The 17,317-nt window shown below is 39.5% G+C and overlaps 1 protein-coding gene across 1 annotated transcript; it reads right to left on the bottom strand.

The window, feature by feature from the left end:
* Positions 1–235: 235 nt before the first annotated feature.
* Positions 236–15,878, bottom strand: LOC134825299 (cilia- and flagella-associated protein 221-like). The gene is made up of 19 exons (XM_063837461.1): positions 15,776–15,878; positions 15,332–15,435; positions 15,018–15,104; positions 14,786–14,881; positions 14,561–14,661; positions 14,313–14,425; positions 13,904–14,038; positions 13,379–13,505; positions 12,863–12,987; positions 12,487–12,631; positions 12,031–12,189; positions 11,538–11,633; positions 11,073–11,302; positions 10,801–10,880; positions 10,368–10,562; positions 4,291–4,452; positions 1,464–1,574; positions 935–1,077; positions 236–723 (listed from the first exon to the last, which is right to left on the bottom strand). The coding sequence occupies exons 1-19, from the start codon at positions 15,846–15,848 to the stop codon at positions 594–596; spliced, it is 2,412 nt and encodes an 803-aa protein (XP_063693531.1). The 5' UTR covers positions 15,849–15,878; the 3' UTR covers positions 236–593.
* Positions 15,879–17,317: the final 1,439 nt, after the last annotated feature.

The following is a 17,317-nucleotide window of genomic DNA, read 5'->3' on the forward strand; positions in this document are numbered from 1 at the left end:
AAGGGGGCGTTCACATAAATTACGTAATCACTTTTTGGCCAATTTTTTCACCCCCTCCCCCTCCATAATCAATTTTACACATAGTTATTGTGTATTTTGTCAAAATTACACTAGCGTAATCATTTGGAAACCCCCGTCCCCCTCCCGACTCCCCCGGCTGATTACGTAATATGTAAACTTAAGTACATGGACAAATGTCCCCAACCAGTACCAGATGAAATAAAACTAGTTGTGATAATTTTCTGACAGCTGCTATGAGCAACAAATAGTAGAACTACTAACAAGAACTTATCTGTACATCTATAAACATTAAATAGCAAATTTTTATTTCGACGTAAAAACAATAACTTACACGTAGTTGAACCTTTTATGAACATTTTGCACTGAAAGTACGTTGTCGGAAGATTGTTCTCAAAAGAGTCCGCCATTCCAATTCCAATTCAAACTTGACCAATTTCTGATGTATAACCTCAACCCTCAAACAAAGTTATCACTCTTAAACCTAAAGATTTTCTATCTTATTCAACACCTTCTTGGACAACTATTCCCGGTTTAATCACAACACTCTGCGACTTATATTCAAGATAAAGTTTCTAAACGTCCAAGTGAAGGTCTTTGTTTCGGATGTGATCTTGCAAGGTGTCGAGTTTGCGATGGATTGTTTTGCCGAGCTTGTTCTGTCGTTCTAAATCAAATTCAGCCAGCTGTTCTTCCCTTGTCAATCTGAGGTTTGGGATACATTTTATTAAATCGTCACATACCTTCTCATAATAACAACCGTTATTCGTAAATCGAATTCAACTTAATTAGATGAATATCAAAGTCTACAGCTAGTCAAATTTGATTGTAATTGTTTAAATTGTGAGTGACAATAACACGATCAGCTCAATATAAACATCAACATTGATTAATTAATTAATTAATTAACACATACCTGTGTATGGGACCGTTAATATCGTGTGAAGTGTACATGTGAGGTAAGGGATCCTCCTCCTTCTCGAACTGAAGGAGAAACTGCTCGGCTACACTCTCGGGAGTAGGGTGGATTAGAGCTCCCACCTCCTCGTCCTCTCCGATCTGACGTTTAATTATTATTAATTAAGTTTGTTTAGAGCTCCTGAGGTTTACAGAATACAGCTGTGGTATTGGAGAGAGAGAGAGGTGTTCTCGTTGTTATAACTATTAAAGTGATAATTATGTAGATCGCGCAAAATGAGAAAATGGCAAAATTTGTCGATCGCCCAGACTCATTCGTTCGGGTATGATTCTTTTTGAAATTTGTTGATAGAAACAATGGCAAAATGGCCGAAAAGGTAAAATGTATCAACTTAAATTTACAGGTTCAATTGTAGATGGTGGTGACTTCCTGTAAATTTGGACGTACATTCCCATGACTGGCCGAGAGAAACAAGGTGAAAGTGAAACAAGGTGAAAGTGAAACAAGGTGAAAGTGAAGTACAAACCTCGAGATCTGGAGTGAGTTCAGTCATTAACTCGGGTATAGGATCCTGTAACAGACCTTCTCTTCTCGGACACCAAACACTTCCTATAGTACTCATGTTATTCACACTGACCTGGTAAATGAGAATGGGTTAGTCATTTTACAATAGAATGTATTGGACGCATTTTACGTTGAAAACTGCGACCACAGGGTACAAATAATAGTGGTCAGGATACAACAGTGGTCAGGATACAAGTAATAGTGATCAGAGTACAAATAATAGTGGTCAGGATACAACAGTGGTCAGGATACAAGTAATAGTGGTCAGGGTACAAGTAATAGTGGTCAGGATACAAGTAATAGTGGTCAGGGTACAAGTAATAGTGGTCAGGGTACAAGTAATAGTGGTCAGGATACAAGTAATAGTGGTCAGGATACAAGTAATAGTGGTCAGGATACAAGTAATAGTGGTCAGGGTACAAGTAATAGTGGTCAGGATACAAGTAATAGTGGTCAGGATACAAGTAATAGTGGTCAGGGTACAAGTAATAGTGGTCAGGATACAAGTAATAGTGGTCAGGGTACAAGTAATAGTGGTCAGGATACAAGTAATAGTGGTCAGGATACAAGTAATAGTGGTCAGGGTACAAGTAATAGTGGTCAGGGTACAAGTAATAGTGGTCAGGGTACAAGTAATAGTGGTCAGGGTACAAGTAATAGTGGTCAGGATACAAGTAATAGTGGTCAGGATACAAGTAATAGTGGTCAGGGTACAAGTAATAGTGGTCAGGATACAAGTAATAGTGGTCAGGGTACAAGTAATAGTGGTCAGGGTACAAGTAATAGTGGTCAGGGTACAAGTAATAGTGGTCAGGGTACAAGTAATAGTGGTCAGGGTACAAGTAATAGTGGTCAGGATACAAGTAATAGTGGTCAGGATACAAGTAATAGTGGTCAGGATACAAGTAATAGTGGTCAGGATACAAGTAATAGTGGTCAGGATACAAGTAATAGTGGTCAGGGTACAAGTAATAGTGGTCAGGGTACAAGTAATAGTGGTCAGGGTACAAGTAATAGTGGTCAGGGTACAAGTAATAGTGGTCAGGATACAAGTAATAGTGGTCAGGATACAAGTAATAGTGGTCAGGGTACAAGTAATAGTGGTCAGGATACAAGTAATAGTGGTCAGGGTACAAGTAATAGTGGTCAGGGTACAAGTAATAGTGGTCAGGGTACAAGTAATAGTGGTCAGGGTACAAGTAATAGTGGTCAGGGTACAAGTAATAGTGGTCAGGATACAAGTAATAGTGGTCAGGATACAAGTAATAGTGGTCAGGATACAAGTAATAGTGGTCAGGGTACAAGTAATAGTGGTCAGGATACAAGTAATAGTGGTCAGGGTACAAGTAATAGTGGTCAGGGTACAAGTAATAGTGGTCAGGGTACAAGTAATAGTGGTCAGGATACAAGTAATAGTGGTCAGGGTACAAGTAATAGTGGTCAGGATACAAGTAATAGTGGTCAGGATACAAGTAATAGTGGTCAGGATACAAGTAATAGTGGTCAGGGTACAAGTAATAGTGGTCAGGATACAAGTAATAGTGGTCAGGATACAAGTAATAGTGGTCAGGGTACAAGTAATAGTGGTCAGGATACAAGTAATAGTGGTCAGGATACAAGTAATAGTGGTCAGGGTACAAGTAATAGTGGTCAGGGTACAAGTAATAGTGGTCAGGATACAAGTAATAGTGGTCAGGGTACAAGTAATAGTGGTCAGGATACAACAGTGGGACCAGGGTACAGCAGTGGGACCAGGATACAACAGTGGTCAGGATACAGCAGTGGGACCAGGATACAAGTAATAGTGGTCAGGATACAACAGTGGGACCAGGATACAAGTAATAGTGGTCAGGATACAGCAGTGGGACCAGGATACAAGTAACAGTGGTCAGGATACAGCAGTGGGACCAGGATACAAGTAATAGTGGTCAGGATACAACAGTGGGACCAGGATACAAGTAATAGTGGTCAGGATACAACAGTGGGACCAGGATACAAGTAATAGTGTTCAGGATACAACAGTGGTCAGGATACAACAGTGGGACCAGGATACAAGTAATAGTGGCAAGAATACAAGTAACAGTGGGACCAGGATACAAGTAATAGTGGTCAGGGTACAAGTAATAGTGGTCAGGATACAAGTAATAGTGGTCAGGATACAAGTAATAGTGGTCAGGATACAAGTAATAGTGGTCAGGATACAATAGTGGTCAGGGTACAACAGTGGTCAGGATACAACAGTGGTCAGGATACAACAGTGGTCAGGGTACAAGTAATAGTGGTCAGGGTACAAGTAATAGTGGTCAGGGTACAAGTAATAGTGGTCAGGATACAAGTAATAGTGTTCAGGATACAAGTAATAGTGGTCAGGATACAAGTAATAGTGGTCAGGATACAATAGTGGTCAGGGTACAACAGTGGTCAGGATACAACAGTGGTCAGGATACAACAGTGGTCAGGGTACAAGTAATAGTGGTCAGGGTACAAGTAATAGTGGTCAGGGTACGAGTAATAGTGGTCAGGGTACAAGTAATAGTGGTCAGGATACAAGTAATAGTGGTCAGGATACAAGTAATAGTGGTCAGGGTACAAGTAATAGTGGTCAGGGTACAAGTAATAGTGGTCAGGGTACAAGTAATAGTGGTCAGGGTACAAGTAATAGTGGTCAGGATACAAGTAATAGTGGTCAGGATACAGCAGTGGGACCAGGATACAAGTAATAGTGGTCAGGATACAACAGTGGTCAGGGTACAAGTAATAGTGGTCAGGATACAACAGTGGTCACTTACCAGCATCTGACAGGGGAACTTGTGCCACCTCTGAGTGCCGGGTATAACATCCTGTTTGTGGAGGGGTTGTATGGGACCCCTGTGTCTGATAGGTCGGCGGAGGAGGGGGTTCAGGTAATACTCCTCACTCGTCTCCAGACACTGAGTACCTCCGTACTGCGCCTGGGATTGTAGTGGTGTTACTTACAGGGAGTTATTTACAGGGTGTTACTTACAGGGTGTTACTTACTTTGGTTACTTTGGTTACTTTGGTTGTGTTTATCCTCGTAGCAGGAAGGGTCATCAGATTTCTGACCACCTCGATGGCGAGTAGTCTACCAGGGAATTAGACCAGCTGCAGCTATAACCGGAAGTCGGAGGGTTGTCCGGTATCAAAGCAATAAACTTGGACAAACTAACTTTAAACGACTCAAACGTAGCTTCAGCTTTAATATTATCAGGCACTTTGTTCCACAGTTTTGGTCCTCTTACAGCAAATGAGCTGTCATAGAGTGTCTGGTTGCTCGAGGAACTCAACCTAGACAGGGAAGGTATGATTGCTCGGGTACCATGTCTGGATGTTTTTGTGAACCTTATATTGCTGCAATTGGGGACAACATTGTGAAGGATCTTCCACATCATCAGAATAGTGTACCGTTCCCTTCTGCGCTGCAGTGACATTAGCTTTAGATGTGAAAGCCTCTCCCAGTAGTTCATATTTTCCAGACCGCATATACGATCGGTGAATGTTCGCTGGACCCCCTCCAAAAGCTGGATCTCAGTCACCTTAACAGGGTCCCACAGCGGACAACAGTACTCTAGTAAGCTTCTGACCAAAGACTTATATAGGGTAGTCATTACGGTCCTATCACGAGTTTTGAAGACACTAAACACCCATGACAGTGTGCTTCTAGCTTTCTTGACCATATTACCGATCTGTTTGGACCAGTTCAGATCGCTTGATACCATAACTCCGAGGTCTCTAACGTTCTCAACGGGATGTAGTATTTCCTCGCTGGAGACCTTGTAAAGTAGAGTTTCCACGTAAAAAGGGAGTTCAGAAAAGGTACTCTTTCTATTGTGGAGATGATTCAGGAGCTCAAACTTCTGTTCGTGGAGCTTCATGTTGTTGCAGCGTGACCAGTCGAGAATACCGTACAGATCAGCCTGAAGCAGCAGACAGTCCTCAAAGCAATCGATACGTTTGGAGACCCTAGTATCGTCAGCAAAGAAGCTTACCTTAGAAGAGGTAACAGCTAGCTCTAGATCGTTAATAAACAAAATGAACAATAGTGGTCCTAACACACTTCCCTGAGGGACGCCACTTAGAACCCTGGCACTGTTCGAATGAACACCGTTTAGGACTACAACCTGTTCACGGTCAGAGAGAAATGACTGGATCCAGCTTAGAAGTTTGCCATGAAATCCGTATCTCTTTAACTTCAACAAGAGAAGGTCCAAGTCAACTTTATCAAATGCCTTGGCGAAGTCGAGGTATATGGAGTCTGTGTCTTTCCCCTGAGTAAACCCTTCAAAGATGTCATCAAAGTGATCGAGCATTTGGGTCAAGCAGCTTCTGTTCGATCTGAAACCATGTTGTTTGTCAGATAACAAATTGTTGGTTTCGAGATGCTGAACCATGTGTTTCCTAACCACTCTTTCATAGACTTTGACTACATGTGAGGTCAGAGTAACCGGTCTGTAGTTAGCAGCATCACACCTGCTACCTTTCTTGAAAAGCGGTGTGACATATCCAGTCTTGTAGAAACTTGGGACTATGCCTGTATACATGGACTCAGACCAGAGGAGATGAATCGGAACACTCAAGCTTGAAGCACATCTTTTGAGGAGAATAGCAGGAATACCATCGGGTCCGGGTGCAGAGTCCAGCTTAATCTCAGATATAGCTTCCGCGATGTGGTTAGGTGTGAGTACCAGTTCTGTATCCCTACTAGTGAGAGGTGGTACTGTAAATGTAGGTAGTGACTTATCAGGGCAGTTGGGGTCACTAAAGACAGAACAGAACTGTTGCTGCAGTATATTAGCTAACTCTTTCCGTTCAGTTACCAGTTTCTTATCACGGTTTAGAAGAGTTGAAATACTGTGCTTAACTTTAGAGAAGGATTTAGCGTATGAGTAAAAGTATTTAGGATTGACTTTAATTTTATCCACTGCTCTCTTTTCACCTTGATCAAGATGGTGGACTATAGCTTCCTTGATCTCATAGCAAATTAATCCAATTTCGTCTTCAAGTTTCTTGATTCGAGCTAGGTCATTGGCACACTTTGCAGCAGAGAGACGGGTTTTAAGTCGTGACTTCTTCCTTCTTAGCGAATTATAAAGCTTCGGCTTGCCAGTTGGTGGTCGTTTCCGAGGAACATTTTCCAGGCATATATTAAGCACTGTCCGTGTAAACTCTGCGGGAAATTCTTCAAAAGTGCTTGCGTCTCTCAAGTCCTTCCAATTCACTCTGTTCAGGATCTCAGTAATCGGTTCGAAGTCTGCCCGATTAAAATCTAGGGCTCGGAAGCTCATTTCGTCAAGATATGAAGCCTGAGCCTCCTCCATCCGACCAGGGTTAAAGGATAGCAGTACATTAACCATGTCGTGATCAGATATTTCTGTTGCTTCACAAGTTACATCAGATACTAGCCGATCATTGTTACACAAGACGAGGTCTAGTGTAGGTACTGTTTCCCCTGGTTGGGACAGTAACCACCTGACTCAGCAGATGGGTTGACATGAAGCTTAGCAGGTATTGGGCGGAGAGATTTGAGTCAGAGGTCCCACCGCTCATGATGTTTAGTGTTTCCCAGTCAATCTGGGGAAAGTTAAAATCGCCTGTTATAAAGACGTCGTAGTCACTAGGTGCAAGGTTCTCAATAGCGAATGTAAATCTATCAATTAGTTTTGAGAAACTACTTGAGCTTGCGTCAGGTGGCCTATAAGCAACTGCTATGCAAAGTTTAGCAGAAGGGTAGACATTAAAGATTCCCTGACAAATGCTGTCGTCGTAAGTCTCCGACACCGAGACTGGGATGGACGACAGTGAGTAAAGTATTACTCCTCCGCCAACTCTCTTACTGCGATCACTTCGACAAAGTGAGTATCCGGGTAACTGAAGCTGGGCGTCACTGATATGTGACTTAAGCCAAGATTCTGTGATAGCAATAAAGGGGTAGAGCTGTCTAGACTGTCGTTTATCATCCACATGACCAACAAGGTCATTAAGCTTCCATCTGCAGGTACTGTGGGCAGATGGATTTAAACTCCTAGCATTTAATAATAAGAGTGAGGAGAGAAAGGAATCTGGTGGTGTGGTAGCCTGGGCACACCTAGACTCATCATTGGGGGAGCTGATTGAACTGGGTAGATCATGGATGCTCCCATTGGCTGTGTGACAGTGTTACTTACAGGGTGTTACTTACAGGGTGTTACTAACAGGGTGTTACTTACAGGGTGTTACTTACAGGGTGTTACATACAGGGTGTTACTTACGTCTTACAAGCTGTTACTTACAAGGTGTTACTTACAGGGTGTTACTTACAGGGTGTTACATACAGGGTGTTACTTACAGGGTGTTACTTACAGGGTGTTACTTACAGGGTGTTACTTACAGGGTGTTACTTACAGGGTGTTACTTACATGGTGTTCTGTATCGAAATCGGATTAAAAAAATTCTTAGGCCTATCTTAAAATTCTGATAGAACAGAATCTTCTATACAATACAATTACACATGAGCGCTGACCTTTGACCGGCGATAACTTCGGCTAGGAACAATATTTTTCCATGGGACCAAAAGCAGCAGATAGATATCACTCCTCTCTATCAGAAACAACTATATAATCAATTTCGAGCGAAATTTCATAAAGCCCCCCCCCCCCCCTGCCCCCTTAAATGGTGTAACTTACAAGCTGTTACTTACAGGGTGTTACTTTCATGGTGTTACTTACATGGTTTCAATCCGTAGACATTGGAAGGTAGACAGAATTTTGAAATAGGCCTTCAAAAAATTTGATTTTGTCAAAAATTATATTAGTTGAAAAAAGTCACATTTTATATGGAACCCCCTGAATGTCCCAAAAATTAGAATTAACTAGACGGCACCCGTCTAACCCTAAGGTTAGGCACTAAAATTCTTATTCATTGGCCAATTTTTTATTTTTTCATGCTGATTTGAATGCCATTAAAGTATTTGAACAAAGTCAAACAAATTTAAGTTGTATATCTTTTACGGTTTTGCGGAAAGTCGTGTTAAAGTTGATGCCGTGGTGTCAGTAAAATGGTACGGATATATATACAGGGTGGGCCAAAAGTCAGTACCCATACGTTGGCCTTAATAGCTCCGCCGTGTTTTATATTTGAGAGCTGTTGCTTTGCAGATGGCATACTGTACTTACTGGTTCGAGGATTCCGTCGTCAAAATTTGAAAATTCGAATATTTTAGACCACGCCCATTCAATATTAAAACACCTATATTGTTTTCTCTGAACATGCTGAACGCCTAATGTTTTCAGAGACGGTAGATTATCAAATGTTGCATATGATCTGAAAACATGAGGCAAAACGGATTAGAAATGACGAAGTTATCAAGCATTTTCTGTATCTCGTTAACAAAATTGACTGGGTGATTATGTATATATTATACTCTCGCTTTATATATAGTAAGATTTCTATTTTCCTATCCGGTAGCCAAAAGCCCATACTGCTTGGTTCGTAATGTATGTATATATATACTTGATTGCCTGCTAACTCTAATACATGACTAAAGTGACTCGATTTCAATCTGTTGAGAGATTGTAATCCAGTTTGACGAGTTGTTCCTTTGTCATTTGCTAAGATTCTCTCTCTTTTGTTATGTATTTCATAGTCATTAGTCATTGCACACAATTATATCAAGTTATACCAAGCACACAAATCTGATATATGTTACCTCTGAAGTCTAGTTGAGGACTCATTTCACAGTTTCTGAATTTTCCGGTGCCATATTTTTGGTAAATACACAATGTGTACGCTGCTCATTTGAAATAAATATAAGTTGTATGAGCAGAGTTTGTGGTTGTTATTTTTTTGAAGAGCAGGTCGGATGACCGTCAACTTATTCTGCCTTTAAGTACAGAAATATTCTTCTTAAACAATCGATTTACCAAACAAGAAGCTTTCAGAGGATCTATTACGTTTTTGGATCCCATCCGGTGTCCTTAATTAATGACTGACCCACTTTCCAAACTTTTCCACGTGTCTTACGTGGAAAAATTTGGAAAAGCTTAAGGACACCGAATGGAACTCAAAAACGTCAAAAACCCTCGGAAAACTTCTTGTTTCGGTAAATCGATTTTTCAGACGAATCTGTCTGTACTATTTCCTTGAACATTAATAGCATATATGTTTTCCAGTCCACTTCAGCGTGGTACTTAGCCTTCGCTTATCCCAAAATTATATAATTATATATTATATAATTATAAATATTCCCGAATTTCTAATTCCCCTCCCACTGATTACTATTTATAAGAAGTGTTTAGAATGTTATTGAAGCTATGGAATGCTGCTCATGCTGCCCCCCTTCACCCTGCGGAATACCTGGAATACTATTATATAACTGTGCTATGCCGTATAGACTGCGGAAGAAAATAAAGAAGTATTACAAGAATATAAGGGGAGTACTGGATACAGTTCCCATAGTGTCCAGACGTCTGTGTAGAATGCTAAGGAAGCTGATAAGGATTTTGAAGGAACATTATTATATCTCTGATTATCAGACAATTAATACCCAGAGCTAAATTTTTTTATTTTCTGTATGGATGGTATTCAAAATAACGTTAATGATCACTATTTTGTTAAAATGTACCCGAATCTAGGTATGTCATTGATTTTAGGTGGCATGTTTTATCCTTATAACATTGGTTCGTGACCTACTATTTTGCCTACGACCTGTTTTAAAATTCATTTGATTGTCAAATGTTTTATTGTAACATCTACTTGAGTATTAGTGTCTTGGGAAAGATAGAGGTACAAATTGAAAACCTTTTTTGATCACGATAAAAACGGAGGGGGAGGGTGGCCAATACTGTTAAAAGTTATTTAAAATAAAACTAACCGTGACTCCTGGAGCGGGGTTAAATATCATGAGAGGCGGATAGTTAGTGGGGAAGTTGATTTCAGGAGGGAAGCTGAGAGTCTCAGTGACCAGAGTGTCTGATTCAGGTAAGACCGGAGTTAACTCATCCTCAGCCCCCACTGCTATTATTGGCACTTCCGGTTCGTGTGATGCAGCTAGGCTTATCTCGTGCTCCTGATGATATTGATAAGGAGTTAGAAAATCAGTTTTTAACATCCAACAACTTTTTTTTAAAAGTGCTCAGCGGTCAAAAATACCTCGGTCAAAAAAAGTATTGCTACTTCAATCAAATTATGATAGAATTCAGAATTTCTTTGCGCACTCGCCAAATAGAAGTTCTGTATTGCATAGTCTCATGTAGTGTGTGACTGAATGTAAATCAACAACAAAAACCGTTAAATTGAAAACTTACCCTGTATTCCAGAAGATCACTGGATCGAGGAACGTGTAGGTTAAATATAGGATTCACTACCTCTAGTTGTAGTGATATAGCTGAAAATGTAGATATAATTTCAACTGATCACATAAACATTAAACAATCATAGAACAACTTATATATTACCATAAAGCTCAACCAAATGCTTGCTCAAATTTCAGCTAAAGCGACCAAGAAAACTTATAAAAGCCAACAAAAACATTGGCTGGTACCACGGGCCAGTCCCAATAAAATTTAAAAAAACTCACCCGGGGACGGGATATCACCCAACTTAGCAGGAGTCATATCCACATCGTCCCTCTCCTGGTGGTACAAGGGCAGATAAACAGGTGTCACCTCCCCCATATTATCAGTACACTGGCTCGTATCGGGTGTGTCAGGGGTGTGCCTCACGTTCTTCACGTGGTGCTTTATCAGCATCTGGAAACGTTTCGCTACACGTTGTGTCACGATCACTTTCCGGACTGCTCGGATAAATCTGATGGTTGATATTGGGTGTTAATAAATAATCTGTTCCAATGTTTAGTTTTTGTTGCTGAATAGAGACACGTATATTGAATAAGTCTGTACCTTTCTCATATCATGGGCAACATACCTATGTAAAGTATGTATTCCTTGGGAGTCATCAATCAACAAAATGGTTAATTATAAATAATCAATTATAATAATTATCATATCATTATAATAATTATCACAATATTAAAACCACTAACCGTGTAAGAGCTAGTTTTCTCTTGCCCCATTCGCTGCTCATGTATGGGTCGAAGGTGGGTAGCAACTTGGTGTGTTCGTTTGCTAATCTATACACCCTGTTGAGAACTTTGTAATGTTGGGAATATCAAACCAGAGAGTTAACGTGGTGATAACGTGGTGATAACATGGTGATAACGTGGTGTTACCGTGGTGATAACGTGGTGATAACATGGTGTTAACGTGGTGATAACGTGGTGATAACATGGTGTTAGCGTGGTGATAACGTGGTGATAACATGGTGATAACGTGGTGTTAGCGTGGTGATAACATGGTGTTTCGTAGGAGTTAAGTAGGAATAGTAAAAAAATGAGTAATTCTTATCGTGAAATATAATATTGACCATCAATCTTAAGATAATACACTGGATTATCTTGATACCATTATTACCTGACTTGTTCAGTTATCGTGATATAAGCTCACATTTTCAACCAGTAACATCGCTCAATAACCCACCTCGCGGCAGAACAGTGTGTTTTAGTCTGACTAAACTCGTCCTCATGAGAAAATACAGCCTGTGTCAACAAGTAGTCCTGTTGTGCCCTCTCTCGCTCCTCGACAACGTCAGATTGTTGTTCGGGGGACATGGGATCTGAACCCAGCTGTGTAGTCCATCTGAATGGGTGAAATGTTTTAGATGTTTGGGGGTAGTTAATATATAAGTTATATCAGTTATATCATATTATAATAGGTTTTAATTGTTTTAATTAATTAGAAATCTTGATTCTAGTTATCTCATTACCGTGATCACTGTTTGAAGTTTAACATTATTTCTTGAACTTCTGATAAAATAAAAGTAACAAAATGTTTGTTACTAAATGCAGCATAAAGACAAAGTAAGTTCACAATATAACTTACTATATTACATAATACCATATTATTAAATTATTAAATGATTATAAAATCCAATACCTCAGTCGATTGTTACGTTCCTCTAAAGCTTTCTGTTTAACCAAACTTTCGAAAACAGCAGATTTCAGTTGTCGTTCGTTCCCGATCTGTTTCGCTATTTCTGCTGCTGCTGAACCAGTTTTTAGCTCACTTGCTTTCAGGTGACCTGATAACATTGTTTAAAGATATTGTACTAAACCATTATATTACAAAAGATGGATAAGAGCGTATGTAGTGAAAAGTGTGTAGTAAAATCTATTTATTAAGGAGGAATGCATAACTAAACGATGGACGAAAAAATAACCGCATGGAAAAGCGAAATAGGCCAGTATCCTTGAATTAAAGAACTAAATGATAGTCTGAGGAAACCTCAAAATACAGTTGTTCCCTGTCCCACCTGGCTTTTGGTTGAGCACGAACGCTACAGCTGTAGGATTGTTGAGGTTATCTGGAAACCTAACTCCGTCTACAACAGTACTTGTTACAGGTTTTGGAGCTAGCCTTTTTCTACCCTTTCTAGACCTGGGCAAATTGTTAATCAGTATTTTGTCATGTTTTTTAGGTTGTTAACTCCCATAAATAAAAGCATATGATTATCTGACAAAATTATGTTTATCCCCCCCCCCTCCCCTCTCAGCCTCACCACTCTGGCCCTAAAAATAGATCTCACAAATGTAAGGTTTGGTACCTATAGTAGTACCTATAACTTGTTGATAACTTACTGCTTGACTGGTGCCAGGGTGGTACCTATAGTACCTATAATTTGTTGATAACTTACTGCTTGACTGGTGCCAGGGTGGAAGGGTATGGTACCTATAGTACCTATAACTTGTTGATAACTTACTGCTTGACTGGTGCCAGGGTGGAAGGGTTTGGTACCTATAATAGTACCTATAACTTATTGATAACTTACTGCTTGACTGGTGCCAGGGTGGAAGGGTCCAACATTAGAGGGTCAGTAAGTTTCTGTTTCCGTCTGACGTTTGTAAGACTGGGCATCGCCACACTTTCACTCTCCAATACTATGTCTCGCTCAGCACCTGATCGGATGTAATATTGATATGTTTTGACACGTGACAGCACATAAGCATGTCACGTGCTAAAGCAAATTGTAGTAAATGTAGCTATGTACTCCACTCAATCATATGATATGCAGATTAGTTTAAAATGTATTGTCAAGCATCCTGATTCTAGAAAATCTAATATGAATTACGTTATGCCTTAAATATCGATCTCTTGTCATGAATCACAGCAGTAATCTTAAATCTAGTATGGAGCATTGTTTTACGAGAGCTTATTATTTCTAAACAAAAGTTGTTTGCCGAATAAATCCCCATATTCAGCATATTGTATCAACCAACTCGAAGCGTACAACTGAGTAAAACTGAGTAAAACTGAGTAAAACTGAGTTAATCTGAGTAAACTGAGTAAAACTGACCTGGTTGAGAGAGACCCATGACAGCACATCTGTACACAGGGTTGTCATATTGCTGGATCACCAGATCAAACGCTCCACTCGCGGTTATGTACTCAGTGGGGCAGAAAGTTACTTTCAGTTCAACGCTCCCCTCACCTAGAGGTTGTAAAATCATCTTAACAATAAGCTGCATAATCAGATTTTATAAAATACTGTCTGCAGTGTTTCCAGGTGAAAATGAGATATGAGATCACTGAAAGTACACCGTATTCTCAATGCTCTGTGTTACATTTTATAGTTGAGCAGTTAAGGTGAGTATATTCCCTACAGTAGTTTGGTGATTCAACCTCAAAATACCCGTTTAATGTATGCACTCTCGACAAATTGGAAAACTTTAAATTAATAAGTTAACATAGGTAGCTTCACTAACCAGGTATTATGCCGCTGGAAGGTACCACGCTAAGGGAAGGGTGTCCTGTGTAGTGTAATCTAAACAGGAAGTCCACAGGAACAGGTGAAGTGAGCTTTATCTTCTTGAAAACTCTGAGAAGGGTGAATTTTTAGAACAAATTGGTCTCATTTATTGAGATGTGTGTGGCAGTAATTATAATATATGTGATTGAAATCATTATATTTAAATTACCCTCATTATTGTGTGGTTATATGCTGTGAACTTACGATTTACAAACGGGTGTGTTAGAAAAGGAGAGTTGTTTAGGAAAAGAGGACATGTCGAGGACTGGATACGCATGTAGTGGGATAACAAGGTTGTTCCCTCCCTGAAACGAAGTATTTTTACTCAATTATTAGTAAAAATGAAATAATATTTAGGAACATTAGTCACGAATATCGCTATTCTAAATGTGTAACATCATGATCAGCTTAATTCAGATCATGTCTTACCTCACAATGAATTTTGATAAAATCTTCGTAGTAGTTAAATTCGTTAGTGCAAAACTCCACAGTGATTCCCAAACTCATTCCCGGTGTCAGTTTTCCCTACAGAAAGGAAAGTCGGTAACAATATTTTATTTTTGGTGGTTAAATTGTAATGAAGATGATAATAATTGTAGGTAACAAAATGTTAATGCGACCACATCACATTACGATGTCTTGGTCTTCTGTGAAAACTTACAGTCTTTTTGAACCGTATTTTGAAGAAGCCAGAGGCTGGAGATAACACATGGAATCTCCGTGCTCCATTTGCTTTGTTCGTCAGGGACTGAAAAATAAATTGATAGGATAATAACAATAATGTTGATTGTTTATCGTAAGACGATTGAAATGAAGAATAACAATAAATAGACGCGCGGCTTACGATTTTCGAAAATAAAATGCTAACAATCAACTTTGTACAGTAGTTTAATCATGTATCCATGGCAACCAGGTAATACGCGCGCTCTTTACCCTCTATCAGTAACAAAAGTTGGAAAACCTTCAATAACTTACCACTTTTTGTCGATGAACTTTGCCAAGCTGAAAGCCTTTAAAGTGAAGCGACTGCTTATCTGTTGCCAACACATTGCTCAATGTTGCGTGACTTGGGAACAACTCTGAAGATGATATGATATGAAGGATTTGGAGAAATTAAAAAACAAAAAATCTGAAACGAAAAATTTAGCATGGTGAAAGAAATATTTCTCGGCTTCCATTGCACTGGCCACTGCCCCGTGTCACTCAGAAGCGATCCTAGCCAAACATATCCTGATAATCTAAAGTATGAATAGTTACAGCCACCAATGTATATATTATGCCATTATGATTAAAACCAGCCATCCTTGGCCATTCATTATTCATAGGTAGTTAGGTTCAGATCAGTAACACATGATAATTTCCAAAAGAAGTACCTGATATCTTGATTTATCAGTAATAACCACTCAACAAATTACTTACGTGTGTCAAGAAGGTGATTAGGGACATTGAGTCTAGGGGTGTCCGCTACTAGTTTAGCAACCACTGTCGACATCACATTCACATATGTAGACCATTACATCCTGGATAAGTTCTAAGGTTACGTAAAATATACAAACAACTTTACTTACCTTAACTCATTACTCATAGATTAAATGAACACTGTACCAATCTGTGAAATAATTTTCATGTTGTGTATCTCATAAATCTGTCTATAAATTGAGTTACGGATATCCGTGCAAAATGAACATTATTTCACAGATTGGTAGATACTAGATATACAGTGTTCAATAAATCTACAGGGGGCTGCTCCAGTATGAGAAGTAACTCAATTATTACATGGGTCCCAGGTCCCGTATAAGTCAATTACCCTGACACGACGGCTGAACCGTACTAAAAGGGTAAACACGATACTTGCGGATCGCATAATACTTGCTTTAACATGAACACTACAGCAGAAACAGATACCGTATACGAATATTCAGTTAAATCTAAACTCTAGAATGTACATGTGATGCTAACTGTGTTGAATTTTATTTTTCAATCAAGCAACGATACGAGACATTTTCCATTAGAATTATATCGTCGTTATGAAATCACATTTGTTAGATTCGGAACATTTTTGCTTTGACTTATTATAAAGTTATAAATACAAAAAAGGATGCATGTCATATATCTTCAGACGGATTATGCTGAGTATACGAATTTTGGAGACTATGCCGATGCAATGCATGGTTGATCGAGGACTATGACGAATATTTACTCAGAGATCACAACTTTGTCTATTATCGGCCGCTTTTGAAGTCTGAAGAGGACGAACAAGAGTCAGGTAATGAGAATGAAAAGAGCGTCTTTCATATCCAAATATTTTGGCGACAGTGCCACATTGTCAAGACGGTGCCACATTGCCACATTATCAAGACGGTGCCATATTGCCACATTGTCAAGACGGTGCCACATTGCCACATTGTCAAGACGGTACCACATTGCCACATTTTCAAGACGGTGCCACATTGCCACATTGCCAAGACGGTGCCACATTGCCACATTGTCAAGACGGTGCCAAATTGTCAAGACGGTAAAACATTGGTCTTTATAATATAAACACAAAGAATAATCTTTTACATCAACTTAGCACCTATTCAGACAGTGGAATTACGTCTGGTGTTATGGAATCCCCCAGTGAAGAAGACATTGAATTCTTAAGGAAAGCAAAGCTCGACCTCCTTCGTCAATACGATAACCCCACAGCCACAACTCCACAACTTCGAACAACCTCTGCAATGGAGTTACCTGACAACATAATTCAATCATCGGGGGGATTCGGGAGAAATTAAACTTGGTGAGTGGTCTAAAATAGGTAATCTTAGTTCACAAACGTCTGGTACAGTACAATTTCGATTTACCGCGCCCCGATTTACTGCAATCCCCGATTTACCGCAGATTTTTCCTTGCTCCCGAACTTTCTGTACATTATTACAGCTGTGTGAATTACAGTTCAGATCTAAAATGAATAAATAAATA

This window comes from Bolinopsis microptera, chromosome 13 (genome assembly GCF_026151205.1).
Source record: "Bolinopsis microptera isolate Bmic1 chromosome 13, MBARI_Bmic_1.0, whole genome shotgun sequence".
Lineage (NCBI taxonomy): Eukaryota > Metazoa > Ctenophora > Tentaculata > Lobata > Bolinopsidae > Bolinopsis > Bolinopsis microptera.